General features: G+C 41.4%; 1 protein-coding gene and 1 long non-coding RNA gene across 2 annotated transcripts; both read left to right on the top strand.

The window, feature by feature from the left end:
• Window positions 1-285: 285 nt before the first annotated feature.
• LOC141010760 (uncharacterized) lies at window positions 286-9,665 on the top strand. The gene is made up of 3 exons (XR_012180203.1): window positions 286-343; window positions 9,065-9,182; window positions 9,298-9,665. It is a non-coding gene; the product is annotated as an uncharacterized lncRNA (long non-coding RNA).
• Window positions 9,666-9,835: 170 nt separating this feature from the next.
• On the top strand, window positions 9,836-19,192 carry LOC141010759 (uncharacterized). The gene is made up of 2 exons (XM_073483850.1): window positions 9,836-17,444; window positions 17,898-19,192. Exon 1 carries the CDS (start codon window positions 10,022-10,024, stop codon window positions 17,438-17,440), a length of 7,419 nt encoding a protein of 2,472 aa, XP_073339951.1. The 5' UTR covers window positions 9,836-10,021; the 3' UTR covers window positions 17,441-17,444; window positions 17,898-19,192.
• Window positions 19,193-19,456: the final 264 nt, after the last annotated feature.

The following is a 19,456-nucleotide window of genomic DNA, read 5'->3' as shown; positions in this document are numbered from 1 at the left end:
AACCCAACAGGTCCAAACGACACATATGGAACAGAAATCAGGAAGCACCATCATCAAAATGAAAGTTAACAGATGTGCAAATACATCAGTTTATTACTGATTGTATTTATCATCTAACATTTGGTCAAAGTTCATCAGCCATCTGTTGATCCTCCTGGTCGACTAAGATGTCCATATATGTCCATATAGAGACGGCAGAGAAGGTATAAGAGCAGAGGTTTTAGAGAAGTAAGGACGGATCATCGAGTGCTGGGGAACCTGTGACACTCTGGACAGAAGTCATCACGGACACTGAAGACGACTCTGAGACGAAGGACAGTGCTGTGATTCATCAGCTGAGATGGTATTTACTGTAACCAAACAGAAAATTAACTACTTAGCGAATTTATGATGTAATTTTGTTGCTGTGCTAAAAATGTAGAAAATGAAGTATATTTAATTTGCAGCTGTTTAAGTTGTATAGTGAAATATGCCAGTTTATGGGATATTTCCTAATGTCATTGTCCTACTTTAACCCTAACTAACCTGCTATTATAATTGTATTTTGACGCATATGAGCACGTTCAACAATTTGTCATTGTCGCATTAAATAATGCATCGGAGCCAGCGACACCAATAGACTTAATTAACTCATTAAGAAGGCTAGCTCTGTGATTGGCTGTAAACAGGACAATCTGGAGGCTGTGGTGGAGAGAAGGACACTGAAAAAACTGTTATCCATCTAATATAATCCTCTCCACCCCCTCCACCTCACACTGGTCAGACAGCGGAGCAGCTTCTCCAAAAGGCTGCGTCAGCTTCGCTGTCGTAACAACAGATACAGGAAATCTTTCCTGCCACAAGCCATCACTTCATACAATAACTCTCTCACCTCTGCCTGACAGAGAGATCTCTGATCTCTCTACTGTTTTTACTATGCTTATAACATGTTTACATCTGCACATCCTTGGTTCTTTTAAGTCTATTTATCTATTTATTACCTGTGGTTCCATTATTGCACACAATGTACATATGTACATTTTGGTTCTGTTATTGCACATTCATAGGAATTGTTTATTTCTTGTATAGTTGTATAGATTATTATTGTTTGTAGTATAGTTTGCACTGTGTATATACATTACATATATCTTGCTTCTATTTATGTTATGTACAGAGTGTTTTTTCTTTTTCTTTCTTTTTTGCGGACCCACTGCTGCTTTGACAAAATAATTTCCCAGTCTGGGATCAATAAAGTAATTCTATTCTATTCTAATTAAACACCATTTGTTTCAACGTACCAGACACAAAGACAGAAAACACACAAAGTGGAGAGCTGGAAACAGACACAGGTCGCCTTCAAATTAAAAGTGGTTAATCTAAACAAAAACATTTATAAATAACCAAAACAATGTGTATAGTTTATACATGTTAAACAGAGATATTTCTTTCTATAGATAATTATGCTACTAAACTATCAGATGTGAAACAAGTTTTTTTATTCTCTCTCTTAATCAGGCTAAATGAATGAATTATGAATAAAATAAATACAAAATAAAACGAAAATAAAATGAAAACCATGGCAAAATGATCAGTAGCTAAAAATCAGATTTCTAGCAGCGAAAATTATACGAAACATGAATATTTTGTTTTGGCTTATAGTCAAAGACAGGTTTTCATACAACAGCCTCTCATGTTGGTAACGTGTTGACTGCTCACAACAAGGCAATGGTTATTAACAGTTATTATTACATATGAAAAAACAGTTTTGACTTTTCAAATGCTGTACTTGTATTGTAAGTAATTTTCCACTTCTTCCTTTCTGGACATCGATATTAAGAGGCCATCTTATGACCAATTCCTTCTACCATCTAGCAACTCGCATGTTTGTGCTTCTGTCATAGCAAAATTTTAAGTTGGCTATTTCAAATATGACTAAATCATGACAGATTTACATTATCTGTACATAACTTCTCAAGATATTCAACCATTTCAGAGGCAAGGCAGTTTATTTGTACAGCACAATTCAGACACAAGGCAACTCAAAGTGCTTAATTCAAAATTGCATTTAAACTACATTAAAAACAAGTAGGAAGACATTAAGAAACAAAACATTAAAACAAGTTAAGAAATAGGAAAGTAGGCTAAAATGTTTAAAAGAGACAAGACTATAAAATAAAACACAGTCACAGTGCAGTTCAAAGCCTTGAAGCTGCTTCAGTGAAAGGCAGTGGCAAACAGAAAGGTCTTCAGTCTTGATTTAAAAGAGGTGAGAGTTGGAGCAGACCTGCAGTTTTCTGGGAGTTTGTTCCAGATATGTGGTTCATAATAACTGAACCCTGCTTCTCCATCTTTAGTTTTGACTCTAGGGACTGTTAGCAGACCTGAACCTGATGACCTCAGAGGTCTGGATGGTTCATAATGTGGCAGCAGATCAGAAACTATTCAGTGCTTTATAAACCAACAGCAGGTTTTTGAAATCTATTCTTTGACATACAGGAAGCCAGTTTAAAGATCTAAGAATTGGAGTAATGTGATCTCCTTTTTTGGTTCTTGTTAGGACTCGAGCAGCAGCGTTCTGGATCAGCTGCAGCTGTCTGATGGATTTTTGAGAGAGTCCTGTAAAGACACCGTTACAGTAGTCAAGTCTGCTGAAGATAAATGCATCAACAAGTTTGTCCAAATCCTGCCGAGACATAAGTCCTTTTATCCTGGATATACTCTTAAGGTGATAGTAGGCTAACTTTGTAATTGTCTTAGTCAGGCTGCTGAAGTTCAGGTCTGAGTTTCTGGCTCGGTTTGTAGTTTTCAACATTACAGATTGAAGCTGAGCAGAGACTGTTAGTCGTTCTTCCTTTGCTCCAAAAACAATTATTTCAGTCATATCTTTGTTTAACTGAAGAAAACTCTGACACATCCAATCATTGATTTGTTCAGCGCATCTACTCAGCGTTTGTATGGGATTATAGTCCCCTGGTGAGATGGTTATGTAAATGTGTGTGTCATCTGCATAACTATGGTAACATATTTTGTTGTTTTCCATTATCTGAGCTAGAGGAAGCATGTAAATGTTGAATAGTAGAGGCCCCAGAATGGAGCCCTGGGGTACTCCGCTTGTTATTTTGTGGTCATTTAGTGCTGTACCAGAGAGTCCCACCCAGTTTTCCAGTTGGTCCAGTAGTATGTTGTGGTTGACCGTGTCAAAGGCAGCACTGAGATCCAGCAATACTAAGGCTGAAATTTTGCCATTGTCTGTGTTTAGATGAATGTCATTGAGGACCTTGACTAGAGCGGTCTCAGTGCTGTGATGTGGTTGAAATCCTGACTGGGAGACAACAGTCGTTTATTATTAAGTAATTGTTCAGCTGTTGAAAAACAGCTTTTTCAATGCTTTTACTTAAAATAGGGAGGTTTGATATGGGCCTATAATTATTCATTACTGACGTGTCTAGATTGTTCTTCTTCAGGATGGTTTAATAACTGCAGTTTTCATGGCTTGGGGGAGGACACCTGAGAGAAGAGACATGTTGACAATCTGTAGCAGATCTGAAGTCATGCAGTCTGAAACTTTTTTGAAGAACCCTGCTGGTAAAATATCAAGGCAGCAGGAGGAAGATTTCAAATGTTGTATTATCTCTTGCAGGTTTTTGTCATTGATTGGATCAAATTGTGTCATGGTGTTAGAGTTGGTTTAAGGTGGACACATGGATAAACACCTCCTGTATCTGGTACGGTGGCACTGATCGCTTGTCTAATTTTCTGAATTTTGTCAGTGAAGAAGGATGCAAATTCATTACAGGCCCTGGTAGATAGATGTTCAGAGGCTACTGGCAGGAGGGTTTGTTAGCCTGTCGACAGTAGCAAATAGGGAACGTGCATTATTATTGGTTTTGGTGATAATGTCTGAGAAGAAGGTCTGCCTTCACTTCTTCAGTTCTAATTTAAAAATGTCTCTCTTTATAAATGTCAAAATGAACCTGGAGATTTGTTTTTCCACATTCCTTTTTTTCCATTTTGACCAGCGTGGCATCCTCCAAGGAGATTTTTTCTTACCAGAGACCACCTTCACTTTAGTGGTGCAATGGCATCAATAACATTTGTAACTTTAGAACTGAAATGATCTACAAGGTTGTTGACAGAGAACCTGGAGAGGGAGGTGTGGAAGAGAAAGCCTCAATGAATATGTCACTGGTGTTTTCAGTGATGTAGCATTTTGAGACAACCTCAGTTTGAACATTAGTGTACAGATATATCACTCTCAAAGAAAACACAGTAATGATCAGAGAGAGCAACATCAGATACCAGAACCTTAGAAATGTTCAGACCCTTGGAGATAACCAAGTCTAGGATGTTGCCCCTGTTGTGTGTGTGCTGCTTCACATGCTGAGTGATTCCAAAGTTATCAAGGACACAACACAGTTCTTTAGTCCATCTGTCCTCAGGTTTGTCGACATAGACATTAAAGTCACCACCAAGTAACACACATTCAAAGTCAGTTCAGATAAGAGACAGTAACTCAACAAGGTCATCAAAAAAGTCTGTACAGTATTCAGGTGGCCTGTAGATGTTTAGAAATATAGCCGAGAAGATGAGTTTAACTGAAGAGCCACATATTCAAAAGAAGTCAAATTTCCATAAAACATTTGCTTTCATTTGAGTAACTCATTAAACAGAATACTTACACCTCCTCCTTTTTTATGCATTTTAGTCTCACTTATGAAAGAGAAGATTTTAGGGCTTGATTTGATGTGAACAGCTGCACTGTTGCCCTGGTCTAACCAGGTTTCAGTTAAAAACATAAAATTAAGATTGTGTTTGATGATAAAATCATGTATTAAAAAAGATGTTCCTGCCAGAGACCTGATGTTTAATACAGCTAAATTTAGAGAGTCAAAACCAACTGTGCAGTTTTTTGCGACATTTTGTGGCTTACGAGGAATCCACTTTAATAGATGGGCAGATTTATTTAGGCACTTCCTGTTTCTCAGCAAATTCACCATTTTTCTATTACTTGTAAACACAGGAATTGAGGAGGCTACCTGAACTCCAAGGGGCCCCGGCTTTTCTGGGGGGAAAACATTAATGTTATCAACTTCGTTGCCTGGACCCGGCACATATCAGTTAGAGTTAGTTGTATTGTCTACATGGACACAATGTCCTCTGCTGTTCTCAGACTGTGGAGACAGAGGATGATTCTGAGGAGGTGGATGGACGTGATGACATTTCGGTGACGGTTGTTTCCAGCGTGGCGGTGGGATGGGGGCTGGGCGGTGAGGGAGATTTAGGGGAGAGAATATGGGATTTGGACGTGGTGAGAGTTTGATTCCAACATTGACAAGCTTTTTCATCTCGTCCGTGAAATCCAGGAGGGGGGAGGAGGGGCAGAGGCTTACTGGAGAGGGCGGAGAGTTGGGTGGGGTTCGGGGTGGTGGAGAGTGGAAGTTTCCTCCTGTTGAGACTGGAGGGCACTCCTCTTTGGGGGGCGAAGATGGCAGCGGTGAAGACTCCTCCTCCTGGCACAGCTGTCTTCTCTGTTCAAAGCTTATCTCAGGCAGTAGTAGTTCTCCAGAGGGCTGTCTTATCCGTTGTTTTGGTTTGTCTCGCCTGTTGTCCTTGACAGGAGGAACTGATGTGTGATGCAGAGTAAAATATGTTGGAGGTTAACAGCCTTACACCTGACTTGTGAAGGCAAAATCCATCTGCCTTAAAGAGGTGTCTGCGTTCCCAGAAAATCTTGAAATTGTCAATAAAGTTCACTGATTGAGCAGCACATGTAGCTTTGAGCCTTCTGTTCAACATCCACAACCTGCTGAATCTGTCATCACCTCTTCGGACAGCTGGTAGAGGGCCTCTGACAAACACCACAGTATTGAGAGATTTGGTTTTGCTCAACAGATCAATAAAGTCTTGTTTCAATACCTCAGATTGTTGCTTCACAACATCACAGGTCCCGGTGTGTAAAATGAGAGATTTTGCTGTTGGATCTTCAGCAACGATGTCCAGAATTCTTTCTGAGCTGTCAGAGACCATATTGTTGGTAAAACAGAGCACTTAGGTGTTTTTCTTGCTGCAAAAGCTATTTACCTCCTTCACAGCACCATCACCCACAATCAGTGTTTGAGGCCCAGTCATTAGCTCTCTCTGTTGCCCTTTACTTATAGATTTGGTCTCATATTTTTCCTTGTTCTTTGAGGATAAAATGTTTTTCAGGTCGTGAGATGGAGAGCTTGCAAGGACTTGTGAAAGTGGAGAAAATCTGTTCTTCAGATGTATTTTTGTTATTTGGGTAGGTTTGCTCTTACTTTTTGTTTTCGCTGCTGTCCACGGCTGTTTCCTCCTTGGTACGGGGGTTGAGGAGGAACTGCTTTCAGATGATAGTGCAGGCCAACCAGTCGCATCACAAGTCTCAGAGCGCTGGGCTCTGCCTGTTACTCGTTCTCCCAAATCCGAGGGAAACGATTTATCTTCAGGCTTTGCGCCAAGAGTGTTACAGCAAGGAAGAATATTCCTGGGTTTATTATCCAGTCCACAGTACTCCTGTTTCGTCATAGCATTGTTGGGGCTAATTAGCCGTGTGTTAGCAGGCTCTTGTCTGCTGTTCTGATTCCATGGAAGAGTAGTTTCGTTCCCACATAGTCCATTCACTTCCACGTTTAATTCTATCTGGTGGACCTTGGTTTCCAGCACAGCAATTTTTTTTAATGATCTTCTGAAAGTCGTCCACGGTAAAGGGAGGCATTTTGATGCGAGTTACCTTTAGCTGCTAACAGGCTTGTGCTACTTCGTAGGCCTCGTTCAGAAAGTACTGAAGAGTTCAGAAAAAAATTTGAAATAAGGCAGCAACCTACTCTATCTACAATTAATTATACTCCCAGTGGTTTCTAAATATCCAGGAGTCGCTGCCTGTAATCTCTCAGTGCAGAAAAAGAATAACAGTGGAAAAAAGGCAAGCAGAAGCCAGAGCAAGCAGAAAAGCATCTGCACCCAAGCAGATACAGGAAGTATGCCAGAGGATGAACACTTTATTTCAGTCTCATTTATCATCTTGTAGCAATACATATTATTGCTGCTTCCTTGATAAATGACCTGTAATTGATTCAGTATAGGCCCTAATCCCTAGGTCTGCTGGCTCTATGACCTCAGTGTTTATAAAAAAAAATGCATGTGCTCACACAAGAGGCATTGAAATCATGTATGTCATGCTGTGACTATTTTTGGCAAAGCTTTCAATTCGTTGTAATGTGGCTTATGTGGTTTCCTCATGGTTGGGTATTATGTTTGTAGTAGCCTGCTATGCTACCCTGCTCTTTACTTACCATTGTTTTTGTTTTGTTTTATTGCATATACTACTGGATAATCCACCAACAAGATTATTTAGCCTGACAAGGAAAAACAATAAATAAACCAAATAAAATGTATTTAGTTAATTTTAGAGAGAATACATAAACATGTTTTGTATGTCATCACTACAGTATCTGAATTATGGTTTTTATACTGAGTATATTTTTGGTTGTATGTTAGAAAACCTTTGATGTCTAGAGGACGAGTCTCCTGTGTGTCCTCAGTCAAACATATGTCAAAGGGTTGAGATATATCTGGATTCAGGTGTGATTTCCATTTGGTGGTTTCCTGCACTGAGATTCAGTGACTGGGGTGTCTGTTGTTGTTAAGACAAATAAGACTGTTGGTCAAATATTGGTCTCCCTATCTTCAGCCTCACTCACTGCCTACAGTGCAGATGCAGTCTTGTGGCCCAGTAATGGACCAAAGTGTCCTTCAACAACATGAAATGTTGCCTGATGTCAGCAGAGAACACATGACAGAGGCGGCTCCAGATGGGCCTCGCCATCTTTAAACTGTTAGCTTTATTTTCTGGTCGTTTTGGCTTTATTTAGCTTTTCTGTTGAACCGAGTGAGAAAATTATTGGATTTGCCACATGCGCAACGTGTAGCTGCTCTTGCTCCTTATTGACACGGTGGCGGTTTGTGTGTCTTGTTCTGGACATAACTGCAGCCTGTCCCATTTCATGATTGTTCTCCATGTCAGAGAGATGAACATCTGAAGTTTCAAACACTCAGGTGAGATCCAAAAGGTATTTGAGAGTCATGTATGGGCCTGTCAGTGCTCTGCTTCCAAGACGTGATGATGTGCAGTTTGAGTATAATTTGATATTGGACTTGTCCACATAGAGGTTGATTGTTGGAATAATTTGATTTTATACTCCATTAGGACTTGAATTGAAGCATGTTGTGAGTAGCCATACTGCCTTTTCATAATCATTTCACTCTGCTTTTTACAGAAAAGGTCACAAAATATCCTGTACCCTGTTCTCTGGTACAAAAGCATAACCCTTTTCTTTGGTGTGTTTGCAAGCTGCTGCAGGAAATGTTTCAAATTTCCATTTTTTCCATTTTAAGGAACGAGAAGCAGGTATACACGAGGAAAACAACACACTAAAACATATATGAAGTTTGGGGAAGATTCAACCATGAGTAACATCAACTTTCTCTTTCTTGACAAAACATGCAAATTATACACCTTGCCATGGCCACGCCATTTAATGTATGCAAAGGCTTGTGACAACTTTTCATTGGTCAAGTCTGTTGTATAGGCTGACAAAACTTGAGCTGGATCACTTCAATTTCCTAGGAGGAGTCTGTTGAAGTATGACCCCTGGAAATGGCCAAAAATGCTCTAAATTTCAAAATGGCAGACTCCATGTTGGGTTTACAGTATAGGCCTAAGAGGCTTTATTTTATAGTCTCGGGATAAGCTTGGGAAAATAAAATGATCATTACACCTAAATGTAGATCAAACTGTTATTTTGAAATGTTCATGGCTTTACAAGTCCATTGAACATACGGGGGAGCAGCAATGTAAAATTGTATTGTGGCTGTTGATTGGTCGAGGACGACATCCTCCATTGAAGCATCAGTTTAGGTGTTTTGGCCATGACAGATTAGAACAAAAAATGAAGTAAATAATTCATATAAGAGTCGGTATCCTCACTTAGGGTTAGGGTTATTTTCCATTGTTACAGTTTTTTCTTTTTTTTTAAAGATATTTTTGATATTTCTGGTTTATTAGATGATGACAGCTGGAGAGAGAGAGACTGGATGACATCCAGCAAATGGCCCCAGACGGGAATCCAACACAGGCTGCCGTGGTGAAGACTCAGCCTTAACACATGGTCACGCTCTATCAGGTGAGCTATACAGAGGCAACCTGTAGTATTATTTGTTAGCAAACAACTCTTCTCTTCAACAATTATCAAAGAGGCAGGAGTTCCACTAAAGTTATATATTTTTCTAATCTTTCAGGAAAACACATGTTAAGCACAAAAACCATCACTTAACTGCTGAATAAAAAGCATCAAAAATGGGAAATGTACCATCAGAAAGTAACATGGGCGACCGCCTGAGATGCTGCAAGTGTGGTAAAGTCCTGCCACCATGTCATTCCTTCGATAATTTATACCAAACTCATATTCATGGGCGGCATGTGCATGTGTTCAACGGAGGTGAATACTACAGACCAGTGAACAGTAGTGTTGAAGATTATACGTACGAGTGTGAATACTGCTTCAATGAACCAGCCAGGCATCAGGAGGAAATGAGGAGACAGGAGGAGGAGAGGAGGAGAGAAGAGGAGAGGAGGAGACAGGAGGAGAGGAGGAGAGAAGAGGAGAGGAGGAGACAGGAGGAGAGGAGGAGAGAGGAGGAGAGGAGGAGAGAAGAGGAGATGAGGAGAGAAGAGGAGAGGAGGAGACAGGAGGAGAGGAGGATAGAGGAGGAGAGGAGGAGACAGGAGGAGAGGAGGAGAGAAGAGGAGAGGAAGAGAGAAGAGGAGAGGAGGAGAGAAGAACTGAATCAAAGACTGACAGAATCGCAGCAGCGAGCTGAGGAGCAGCTGGAGAAACAACAGTGCAGCAACGTTTCAGAAGAACTTGAGTCCAGACGAGATGTTCTGATAACACATCTAGATGAGTTTGAGGTGAACTATGAACCAGGCAGTGACACTGATGAGCTTCTAGAAATCCTCTCTATGAGATGCAGCATCCCAGTTCCAGATCTCAGTCTGACTCAGCTGACAGCTGATCAGCTGGGCAACATCCTGTCAATCCTGGACAAACTTCTGTTTGATGAATGGATGAATGCTCGTCCATCGCTCAGCACTCTGCAGCACACTCAGGTGTTCATCACAGAGCTGTGTCTTCTGTCTGTGGAGATATCTCATGAAGTTTCCCTCCAAAACATCTCCGATCATGTGCAGTTCCTGGTGGAGTCCATCAGCCAATCAGCAGATGATATCACTGAGAGTTTCCTGCTGACTCAAGCCCTGTACCTGAACCTGATGCACTCCTTCACTGAATATGGCAGCAGTGATACTGACGCAGTCCTCATCGCTAAGCATTGGGCTGAAGACAAGCTTTCCACTGAACAACTCTTTCTTTTAGACTTCCTGGGCACCCTCACATCATCGCTGCAGAGTACAGTTGGAAGAACCACTGTGTTCATTTTAAAGATGGAGATCCAGTGCTTGAAGCTTCTCTTATCCACACTGAAACATCTCAATGAAACCCACTCAGGATCCACTGAAATCATCCTCAGACTGGTGCAAACCAGCCAATGGACCCCAACGGAGGCAGTGACTCTGCTCAAAGCTCTGTCACAGAAACATGCGGAGGATGTTTCAATAACTAAAGTCCTCACGTTGATACAAGTGTATGACTTATCACCAGAGTGGACGGACGAGTCCGGACTCTCTCTCGTCCAGGCTGTAGACTCTGCTGGCCCTGAGAGACTCCATCAGGATCTCCAAAAGACTCTCAGGAGGAAAGATGAGAGCAGTCTGGCTGCAGATCTGGCAGAATTAAAAGTGTCATGTAACTTCAATGATTCTGTGATTGATATGATCAGAAACATTACCACTGGTGTCCTGCAATACTCAGAAAATGCACCAAAAGATGCACCATCAATGAACAACTCCTTTGAATGTGAAACCTGGAACGTAGATGACTTACAGAGCTCTCTGTCTCAGCTTTGCAAAGCAGTTTATGACACAAAAGGCTGGTGGCCCACAGTGAAACAGATGCTGCGGTGGTGTGCGTTGGTGCTGACTCAGAAGAGTGAAGCGCCTCAGCTGGTCGGTGTGGAAGAAGACCCGTGTGTCACAGCCATGTTTTCTGCCACACAAGTCTGCATGGGAAACAAACTGGACATCGTGCTGAGCTCTGACATTCACTCGGAGGAGTGGACTCAGGAGTGGTCCAACTTCTACAAGCACCTTCAAATATCTGTCAACACTAACATGAAGACAACCGATGCATCATACAGGGACATCTATAAAGCAGAAATTGTGTACGGTACCATGGATGATTTTGTGTCTGATTACTTTCAACACGGCGTAGAGGTGATGGAAACAGGAAACCCTCAGCTCGGTCGTGGATTCATCATTACAAGACAAAGTCTCAGTGCCTCCAAGGATCTGAAACTTTCACGGCTCAAGGACAGTGACTCCCTGGTGTTTGCTGCAGAGGTCCTGCAAAGCCTCCTGGGTAAATTTCACAGTGAAGATATGAAACTCAGATGCAGGTTCATCAAGGCTCTTTTTCAGGTGCTCCACAGAAACCTCAGCAAACACACAAACACTGACAATAAGATCATCACCATCTCAAAGAAGATCACTGGAAAGGCTTTGTCTTCTACTGAGGTCTTCATTCTCACTTTTGTTGAGACTCTCCTCAGAGTGGTAACTGAAGGAACAGACAGTGAGGAAAACAGGACGTCTCCTGCAGGAAAATGGTGTTTGGAGGTTTTATTTGTCTGTGTGGAGAAATCCCAAGTAACAAAAGAACAAACCAAAGAACTCTTCCAGATGGTTTCAAATCTCAGAGAACAAAGACTTTGGTCACCAGTCGAGGTCTTAAACCTCCTCGGAGCATTAACTGACCAGCATCATGATGAAGGCTGTATTTCCATCAGGAAGATTTTACATTTGATGACGACATACCAGGTTTCTTCCAAGTGGACAGATGAGAACAACCAATCTCTACTTACACTCTTAGATTCATCTGTAGCTGAAAATCTGATCCAGCATTTAGAAAAGAGCCTCAGAGATGAGAAAACAAAAAGTATTGAAACTGTTTTTGATGAACTACGCCAGATGAAAGACATTGATGAACAAACACTGAATAAATCATACAGTGTAGTGACTCATGTAATAAACCTGATCAAGAGCGGTGAAATCAAAAAGCACACAGATGTGCACCGAGCAAGGAAACGGAGTTGCAGCGTGGACACAGAAGACCTTCAACAGTTGCTGGCAGTCTTATGTAATGCTGTACACCTGCAGAAGGCTCAAGGGAAGTGGTGGCCCAGAGACACTCAGATGATCAGCTGGTGCCTCTTGGCCTTGTCCGATACTGGGAAGCTGCTGGAAATGGGCACTGGAGAAGGGAAGTCTTGTGTCATAGCGATGTTCGCAGCGCTGCGAGTGCTTAGAGGTGAGAAAGTAGATGTGGTGTCCAGCTCTTCTGTATTATGTCAAAGAGATGCAGAAGAATGGAACAACTTCTACAAGTTCTTTGGAATAATAGCTGACACAAACACAAATAAAACCAAAGATGAGGACAGAAAAGACTGCTACCAGAAGGACGTGGTCTATGGAACCATCGAAGCCTTCGCTGCAGATCACCTTCGGCAGACATTTGAGATGAAGGATGTGAGGCCTGATCGCAGCTATCAGTGCATCATAATTGATGAAGTGGACTCACTGCTGCTGGATCAGGGAGTGCAAATGACCTACCTGTCTAGCCCCATGGTCTCCATGCAGCACCTGAACACTATTCTGGCCATGATCTGGAGCCAAGTCAGCCAGTATGGCTTCCTGTCTGCAGGACAGCAGACATTTGTCCGTGGTCCTCCTGCTTCATTCTTCAAGGCCATCTTTGATTCAATGAACACAGAAGAAACTGACATTAAAGATCCAATGGACATTTTACGTATAGCTGAAGAATCCAAAATTGTGCCAGAAGGATACACAGAAGATATCTGCAACAGTGGAAAGGATGAACTTCTTAGGAAACTGAGAACTGTCAGTCAGGATGCTGTGGTAGATTTTTTCCCAAAACTTGAGGACTATGTCCCTTATGGGTTTACTGTTTACACTTTGGACGACAAGGGAATGCTCCGTCTTCAAAGGCGCAGTCCGTACAACAGCCACGACATCCCAGAGCTTACATGTGTTGTCTTGGGGGAAGGCTTGTGTTGTCCCCTCTATGATTCAGAAGAAACTCTCATCAAGCCCATTGCACAAATTATCTCAGAGAAGATTCAGTACACCCCATGTACCAACAGTGAAGGCAAAATCAGCATTCCTGGATTCTTGAAGAATCTGGTGGAGAAGAAAGTGTCAGTGTGGGTTCAGAATGCCTTTCTGGCTTTACAACTGAAGGAAGGACGGGATTATGTTGTCGAAAATGACAATGTCTGTCCAGTGGATTTCAAATCCACTGGTATCATAGAAGTGAATAAGAAATGGGGTGATGGTCTGCAGCAGTTTGTTGAGATTAAACATCAGATCAAACTGAGCACAATGTCACCAGTGACAAACTACATTTCTAACATCGCCTTTTTCAAAAAGTACCATGGGAAAATATATGGAACAACAGGGACACTTGGGAGCAAAACAGACATCCTCTTTTTGCAGGACCTGTATCCAAATCTTTCTTCCTGCAAAATGCCAACATTCAACAGGAAGAAGCTGTTTGAGGTCAAAGGTACTGTGAAGACTTCAGCTGAGGAGTGGAAATCAGAAATAAAAAGAGCAGTTGTGGCTCAGATCTCCCCAAATTCACACAGAGGTGGAAGAGCCTCCCTGGTGATCTGTGAAACTATCAACAAAGCCAAAGAGATCTACGAAGAGCTCAAAAGCAGCTACACAGGAAAAATCATTCTCTACTGCCGCAGTGACAAAGACAGTTTGAGCAAGATAGACAAAGAACTGCTTCCTGGTGATGTCATTGTTGCCACAAACCTCGCTGGCCGTGGCACCGACATAAAAGTGTCCAAACAGGTGAACAATAACGGAGGATTATTTGTGATCCTCTCTTTCCTTTCTGAAAACACAAGAGTCGAGCTCCAGGCTTTTGGTCGAACCGCACGCAAAGGTAAACCTGGATCTGCTCAGATAATCATGTCCACTGACCACCTGCAGCCGTCCTTCAGGACAGTTTCTTCTCTGGAGGAAGCCAAGAGCACCAGGGACAGACTTTCAGCAGAAAAGATAAAGCACATGATGAATGATGTTGCTGAGATGAAACTGCGGGAGCATCTGTTTTCAGAGTACCTCCAAACTCTTCAAGAGATTCACCAGAATATAGCTGAAGATCAGAAAAGAGCTGTTGTTGCTGTCATGAATGAGTTCTGGGGGATTTGGTTGCAAGGGAAAGCAGAAGAAATTGACCAGTTGAAGACAAATGAATTGCAAAAGAGTTTGAAAGATGATTTGTCATGGGCAAAAAATCAGTGTGAAAGTCAGACTTCACCATGTTCTAGCATTTATCACTACATCAAGTTTGGAAATATCGCACTGAAAGACAAAAAATGGGACGTCAGCACCAGCCTCTTTCAAATAGCCATGAAACAGGATGAAAATTGGGCAGCAATAGCTTTTTACAATCATGCATACTGCACTATAAAGCAGCAGAGAGCAGATTACCTCACTAAGGCCATAGATGATCTTTTGAAGGCACAGGAGTCTCTCAAGTATCTCAGGGAAGAATCCATGGTCTGTCTGCAGTTGGTAAAAATGTCTTCTGCAAACTCAGCCAAAAGTGACTTGGCCAGCCTCGAGAAACAGTTAACAAACAAGTGCATCATGTTGGATTACTTTGACCAAAACATTAGTGAGGCAATCCAAAAGCTGATAGAAATAAAAGAAGAAGGAGAAGATGCAATAGCCAATAAATCACCAATGTTCTCCCTGTTGTCTAATGGTGGTGAAGATCTCCAAGTGGAAGCTGAAAATCTCTACTGTAAAGGTCTGCAATATGTCTTTTCAGTTAAAAAAAAGCCTCGATTCTCATGGGAAGGTCTGCTGGTATTCTTTCTTGGAATTTTACAGATTGTTGGAGGAGCATTGCTCACTGCATTTACATTCGGTACATTTGCACAAGTCGGCATGGGACTCATCACAGAGGGAATATCAGACTGCATCTCTGGTATTGAGTCCATGGTGACAGGAGAATTCAGCTGGAAGGCATGGGCTATAGGAAAAGCCATTTCCATTGGTGTTTCTCTCATTGGGTTTGGAGTTGGAAAGCTGATCGCAAAGGGCTTCAAAGCTTGTAAGATGTCAATGAAGGCATTTGGCAAACAACTGAAATCAATGCCAAAGTTTCTCTCTAGTCAGGCTAAAGAGGGTTTGAGTTCCGTCTCAACCACAAATATGAAGAATGCAGTAACACAAACTGCTAAAAAAATGGTTGAGGAAATCACTGCCTATGGACTTGGGAAGGCAGAAGGGGAAATGTTGACAGAAATACTAAACAGCATCAAAAATGATGTGAAAAGGGGAATAGATGGTGATGTGAAATCCAACATGGAAAAGGAGGCCTTGTCTACATTAGTAGATGACATCATCCTCTCACATCTTGAGGATAAAAAACAACTAATTGAACTCCTCAAGGACGAGAAGAGAAGGAGTGACCTGTTGGCCATCTTCAAAAAGTTAAGCAACACTTCCTTACAACCTTTCTATGAAGACCTTGCCTGGCAGAACAAGCTTAACACATCCTTCACCACAGTGATTAACAGAGCTAAAGCAGAGGCTAAAGGAATAGCACGTGGAATTCTGACAGCGATCCAAGTTGTCCACATGGGGGCGCTGGCATCAGACGCCGTTGCTGCAGCACTCAGCCTCACCAGCAAGTTTTTCTCAAACCTTCAAGAACAGCTGAATGAATTCAAAAAAGAAGAAGGGTTTTCACAGAAAGTGAAGGGTAACGAGCTGTCTAATTCAGACTCTGAGAAGCTGAAAGAATTCAAGCAGGATTTAGCCAACACTATCAGTGCTTTAGTGGCTGATGCTTTGGTTGAAGTGTTTCACCAGAAGTTCTCCAGTCACATTGCTTCTCATGTTCAAAGAAAAGTAAATGGCATCATTGGCAATTATGTACGAACTGGCTTGCAGAGTAACAGAACAGAAGAATTACTCAGAGCTGGACAGAACAACAGATACATCGCACACATGCCAGTTGACATGAATTCTAAACATAGACCTGCAGGAGAGGCTTGCAAACATTCGCAGTCACATGCTGAAAACATAATCAACTCCAAGACTGCGGGCGATGTCCTTGATATCAGAGTCCTGACAGAAACCACTGGCACCAAGGTTGTCATCCTAATAGAGGATAGCCATGGCAATCTTACCAAAATGCAGGAGGTGAGGCCAAGCACCAAACCTGCCAGTAGAACTGTGAGGCTGATCTACAGACCAAAGAGTGACCAATACCCAGATGGACATTATGATGTGCAAATCAACAACCAGACAGTGAACATTAACAACAAGGGCAAGAACTGCCTGTTTCATGCTATGGCACGTGGCATGAAACCAAAGGCCAGTGAAGAAGAGATCGATTTGGAAGCACAGCGCCTGAGATCTGCGGAGGCCGACACTCTCTGCAGATACCCAGGCCAATGGGAGTCTTTTGTCAAGCGCAAAGTGTGGACTCAATCAATCAGAGGAGTGGACTGGTTCATGGCAGAGGGAGCTGCCCCCCAAAAGAGACCAAGAGAACTAATAAAAGAAACAAAGGAAGTTGTTAAGCAAGAAACTGGTAAAATAAAACGGTACAAAGAGTGGAAGAGGGACAGCAAGAACACAACTGGAATTGGACAATTCATCAATGGAGATCACCAGCCACCAGTGAAGAGCATACTGGAAGCTAGACAATTGAACCAGAACAGCAAATTAGCAGAAGCCATGCTTGAAGTGGCAACAAAGTCATCTCCTCTGGACAACAATCTGATTCATAAAGTTGAAAAGTATCATGGCCGTGAACTTCCAGTTGTTTATGTGCCTAAAGAAATACATTATGAGTTTCCCAGTACAAAATCAAAGGACTTCCGAACATGCTTAGCTACTGCCATGAGCAGAGATGATGTTGTGGGAACTTTCAAACTGACGGTCCTTGGAGCAATGCCCAGATACAAGTTGAATAACACCAAAAACTTCAAAGACTTTCAGAACGACCACATGAGTAAAACCAGACTTGAAGTTTTTGAAGACAGTTTTCAGCAACACAGTTTAAAGATGGTAGAGACATGGTACAACCAACTTAAAGACAAGGGAGTCATGACGGATAACGATCGTACCAACATCACTGCATGGATCAGCAACAAGGGCTACAACAATCAAAATGATCCGCACAGGGACAAAGTCTCCAAAATCCTCCAATAAAAAGGTAACATCACATTTTACACAATACTGTAAGTATAACATGTAGCATTCATATGTGATTATGTATAATATATACTAACCCTAACCCTGGTATTAGAATAGTTCATAAAGGGGCAGGAAGTACATGGAGTACAGGCACATCTTCATAGTACAGTTGAGTTAACAATTTGTGCCGCTGCTGTTTGCTCTTTGTCAGGCGTCCCAAAACTGACGAGGGTACAACTAGCTCTGTCACTAGAGTAACCAGAAAACAAAATAATGAGGAAACAATAATTAAGCTGATTGGCTGATGAGCTGCCACACAGTACTTGAGTGCAGTGTGAGTCTGTAAGAGAGGTTAAAAAAAGGAATATTTGCATATTCACAAAAAATGTACACATTAAGAGACCAGTCTTACGGTGTAAACTTTGCATAATGTTGAGCAGCTCACCAAAGTGGATTTGTGTCTTCTTTACAGTGAACAGACATCTGAGAATTCGACTGGTGAACAAGAACAATGAAAACGATTGACATCTTCCACCTGTCTGATCATCATACAGAGAGCTGCCAGAATAGAAAAAGCTGTGTTTCCCTTTGTTTTAATTCAAAATTACTGTAGTTCACTATCCCGGGGAGTTGTTACAGAAGAAAACACACAAGTGGTAGTTCCAAATGTAAATAGGAACTACTTACATTTGTAAATCGATCAATTCACCGTAGCTCATGGGGATTTTAAATGCTATGAACTTGGGCTATATTTTGTTAACATATTACAAAATATGAGAAAAATTCTAGGAAATATTATATTAGAAATATTCAAAGAATGTATTGCTGTGACTAATGATAGTTTGTTATTAGAATATCGCCAATGGAGAGCGCCATCTGTATTAATGATGTCATAATAATCCTCCCACCATATAGATAGTGTTGGGTAGGTCAATGTTGAATTAAAAGAAGTTGGTGCTGTTTTACAGAAACAAAAATCAGTGAACTTCAAATGTCATTGTTTGATTGTAAGTGATCTCTGAAATGAACTCACACGCACACTGGCACAGGAGGGGATATGTTATTATTATTTCTGTTGAAATGATTCAACCAGGCATAACAAAGAATGGCCTCTGCTTGTTTGCTTTGATTATCAACCATAAATTAATATGCTGCACCACTTCTTAGATGTCGAACTTGTTAGATAGTTCATTATTGAATCTCATTTACAAACTCTTCAAATACTGGCAATTTTGGCTGGTTGGCTGATCGGGCTGGCCCACACTATTAAATACCACACATTTCATCATCAGATAAAAGTGAAGAGAAGACTCGTGAACGGTTTGGATGAATATTTCTATTTTCCAATAATATCTGTCTGTGCTTGCCATTTCTTAAATATGTTTTCCAAATGAAATTCCAAATCAATCAAACAATCAATCAATCAAAATGATAAATTCAATCAAATCAAAGCAAGTTTGTGACAGAAAAGGTGTGAGTGAATTACACCTGCTCTTTAAAGTCAAACACTGAAAATGTTTTCTGTACATATAAGAAAATCAGATACACACAAAAAGTCAAGTAAACCCATGTGTTTATATATCGGGTTTTACATTAGTTGATCATTTAAAGTATATGTCTATGTAATGCGTTGTAATTTCCCTTTCAAAAAGAATCCACAAATCAATTGTGTTACTGGCTTTTCATCAATGATTTTGTGAACATGCAAGTTCATGTTATTGTCCTGAGTCATGCTTATTAAATTTGAATAAAGTATTATTTTATGTTTCCTTGACTGAGAATGTCCTTTCTTTTGTGCAGTATTGCAATGGAATTTGACATATGTGGTTATTGAGTGAGGGTTAGGGTTAGAGTTAGGATAAGAGGTTTTAGCAGGAGTGCACCCAGGTGCACGGCGTTTTTGGTGAATATCTTTTGACAGGAAGGTGCCAGAGGGATGGGAGGCAGGTGCACCCCCCCAAAAGTGAGGAGTGGCTTTCCAACGGCGCCAGGCCCGAGTCCGTGCGACCTCCCCTTCCGGAGGCGTGGAGT

This window comes from Pagrus major, chromosome 16, assembly GCF_040436345.1.
Source record: "Pagrus major chromosome 16, Pma_NU_1.0".
NCBI lineage: Eukaryota > Metazoa > Chordata > Actinopteri > Spariformes > Sparidae > Pagrus > Pagrus major.
This window is presented reverse-complemented; position numbering and strand designations above follow the sequence as displayed.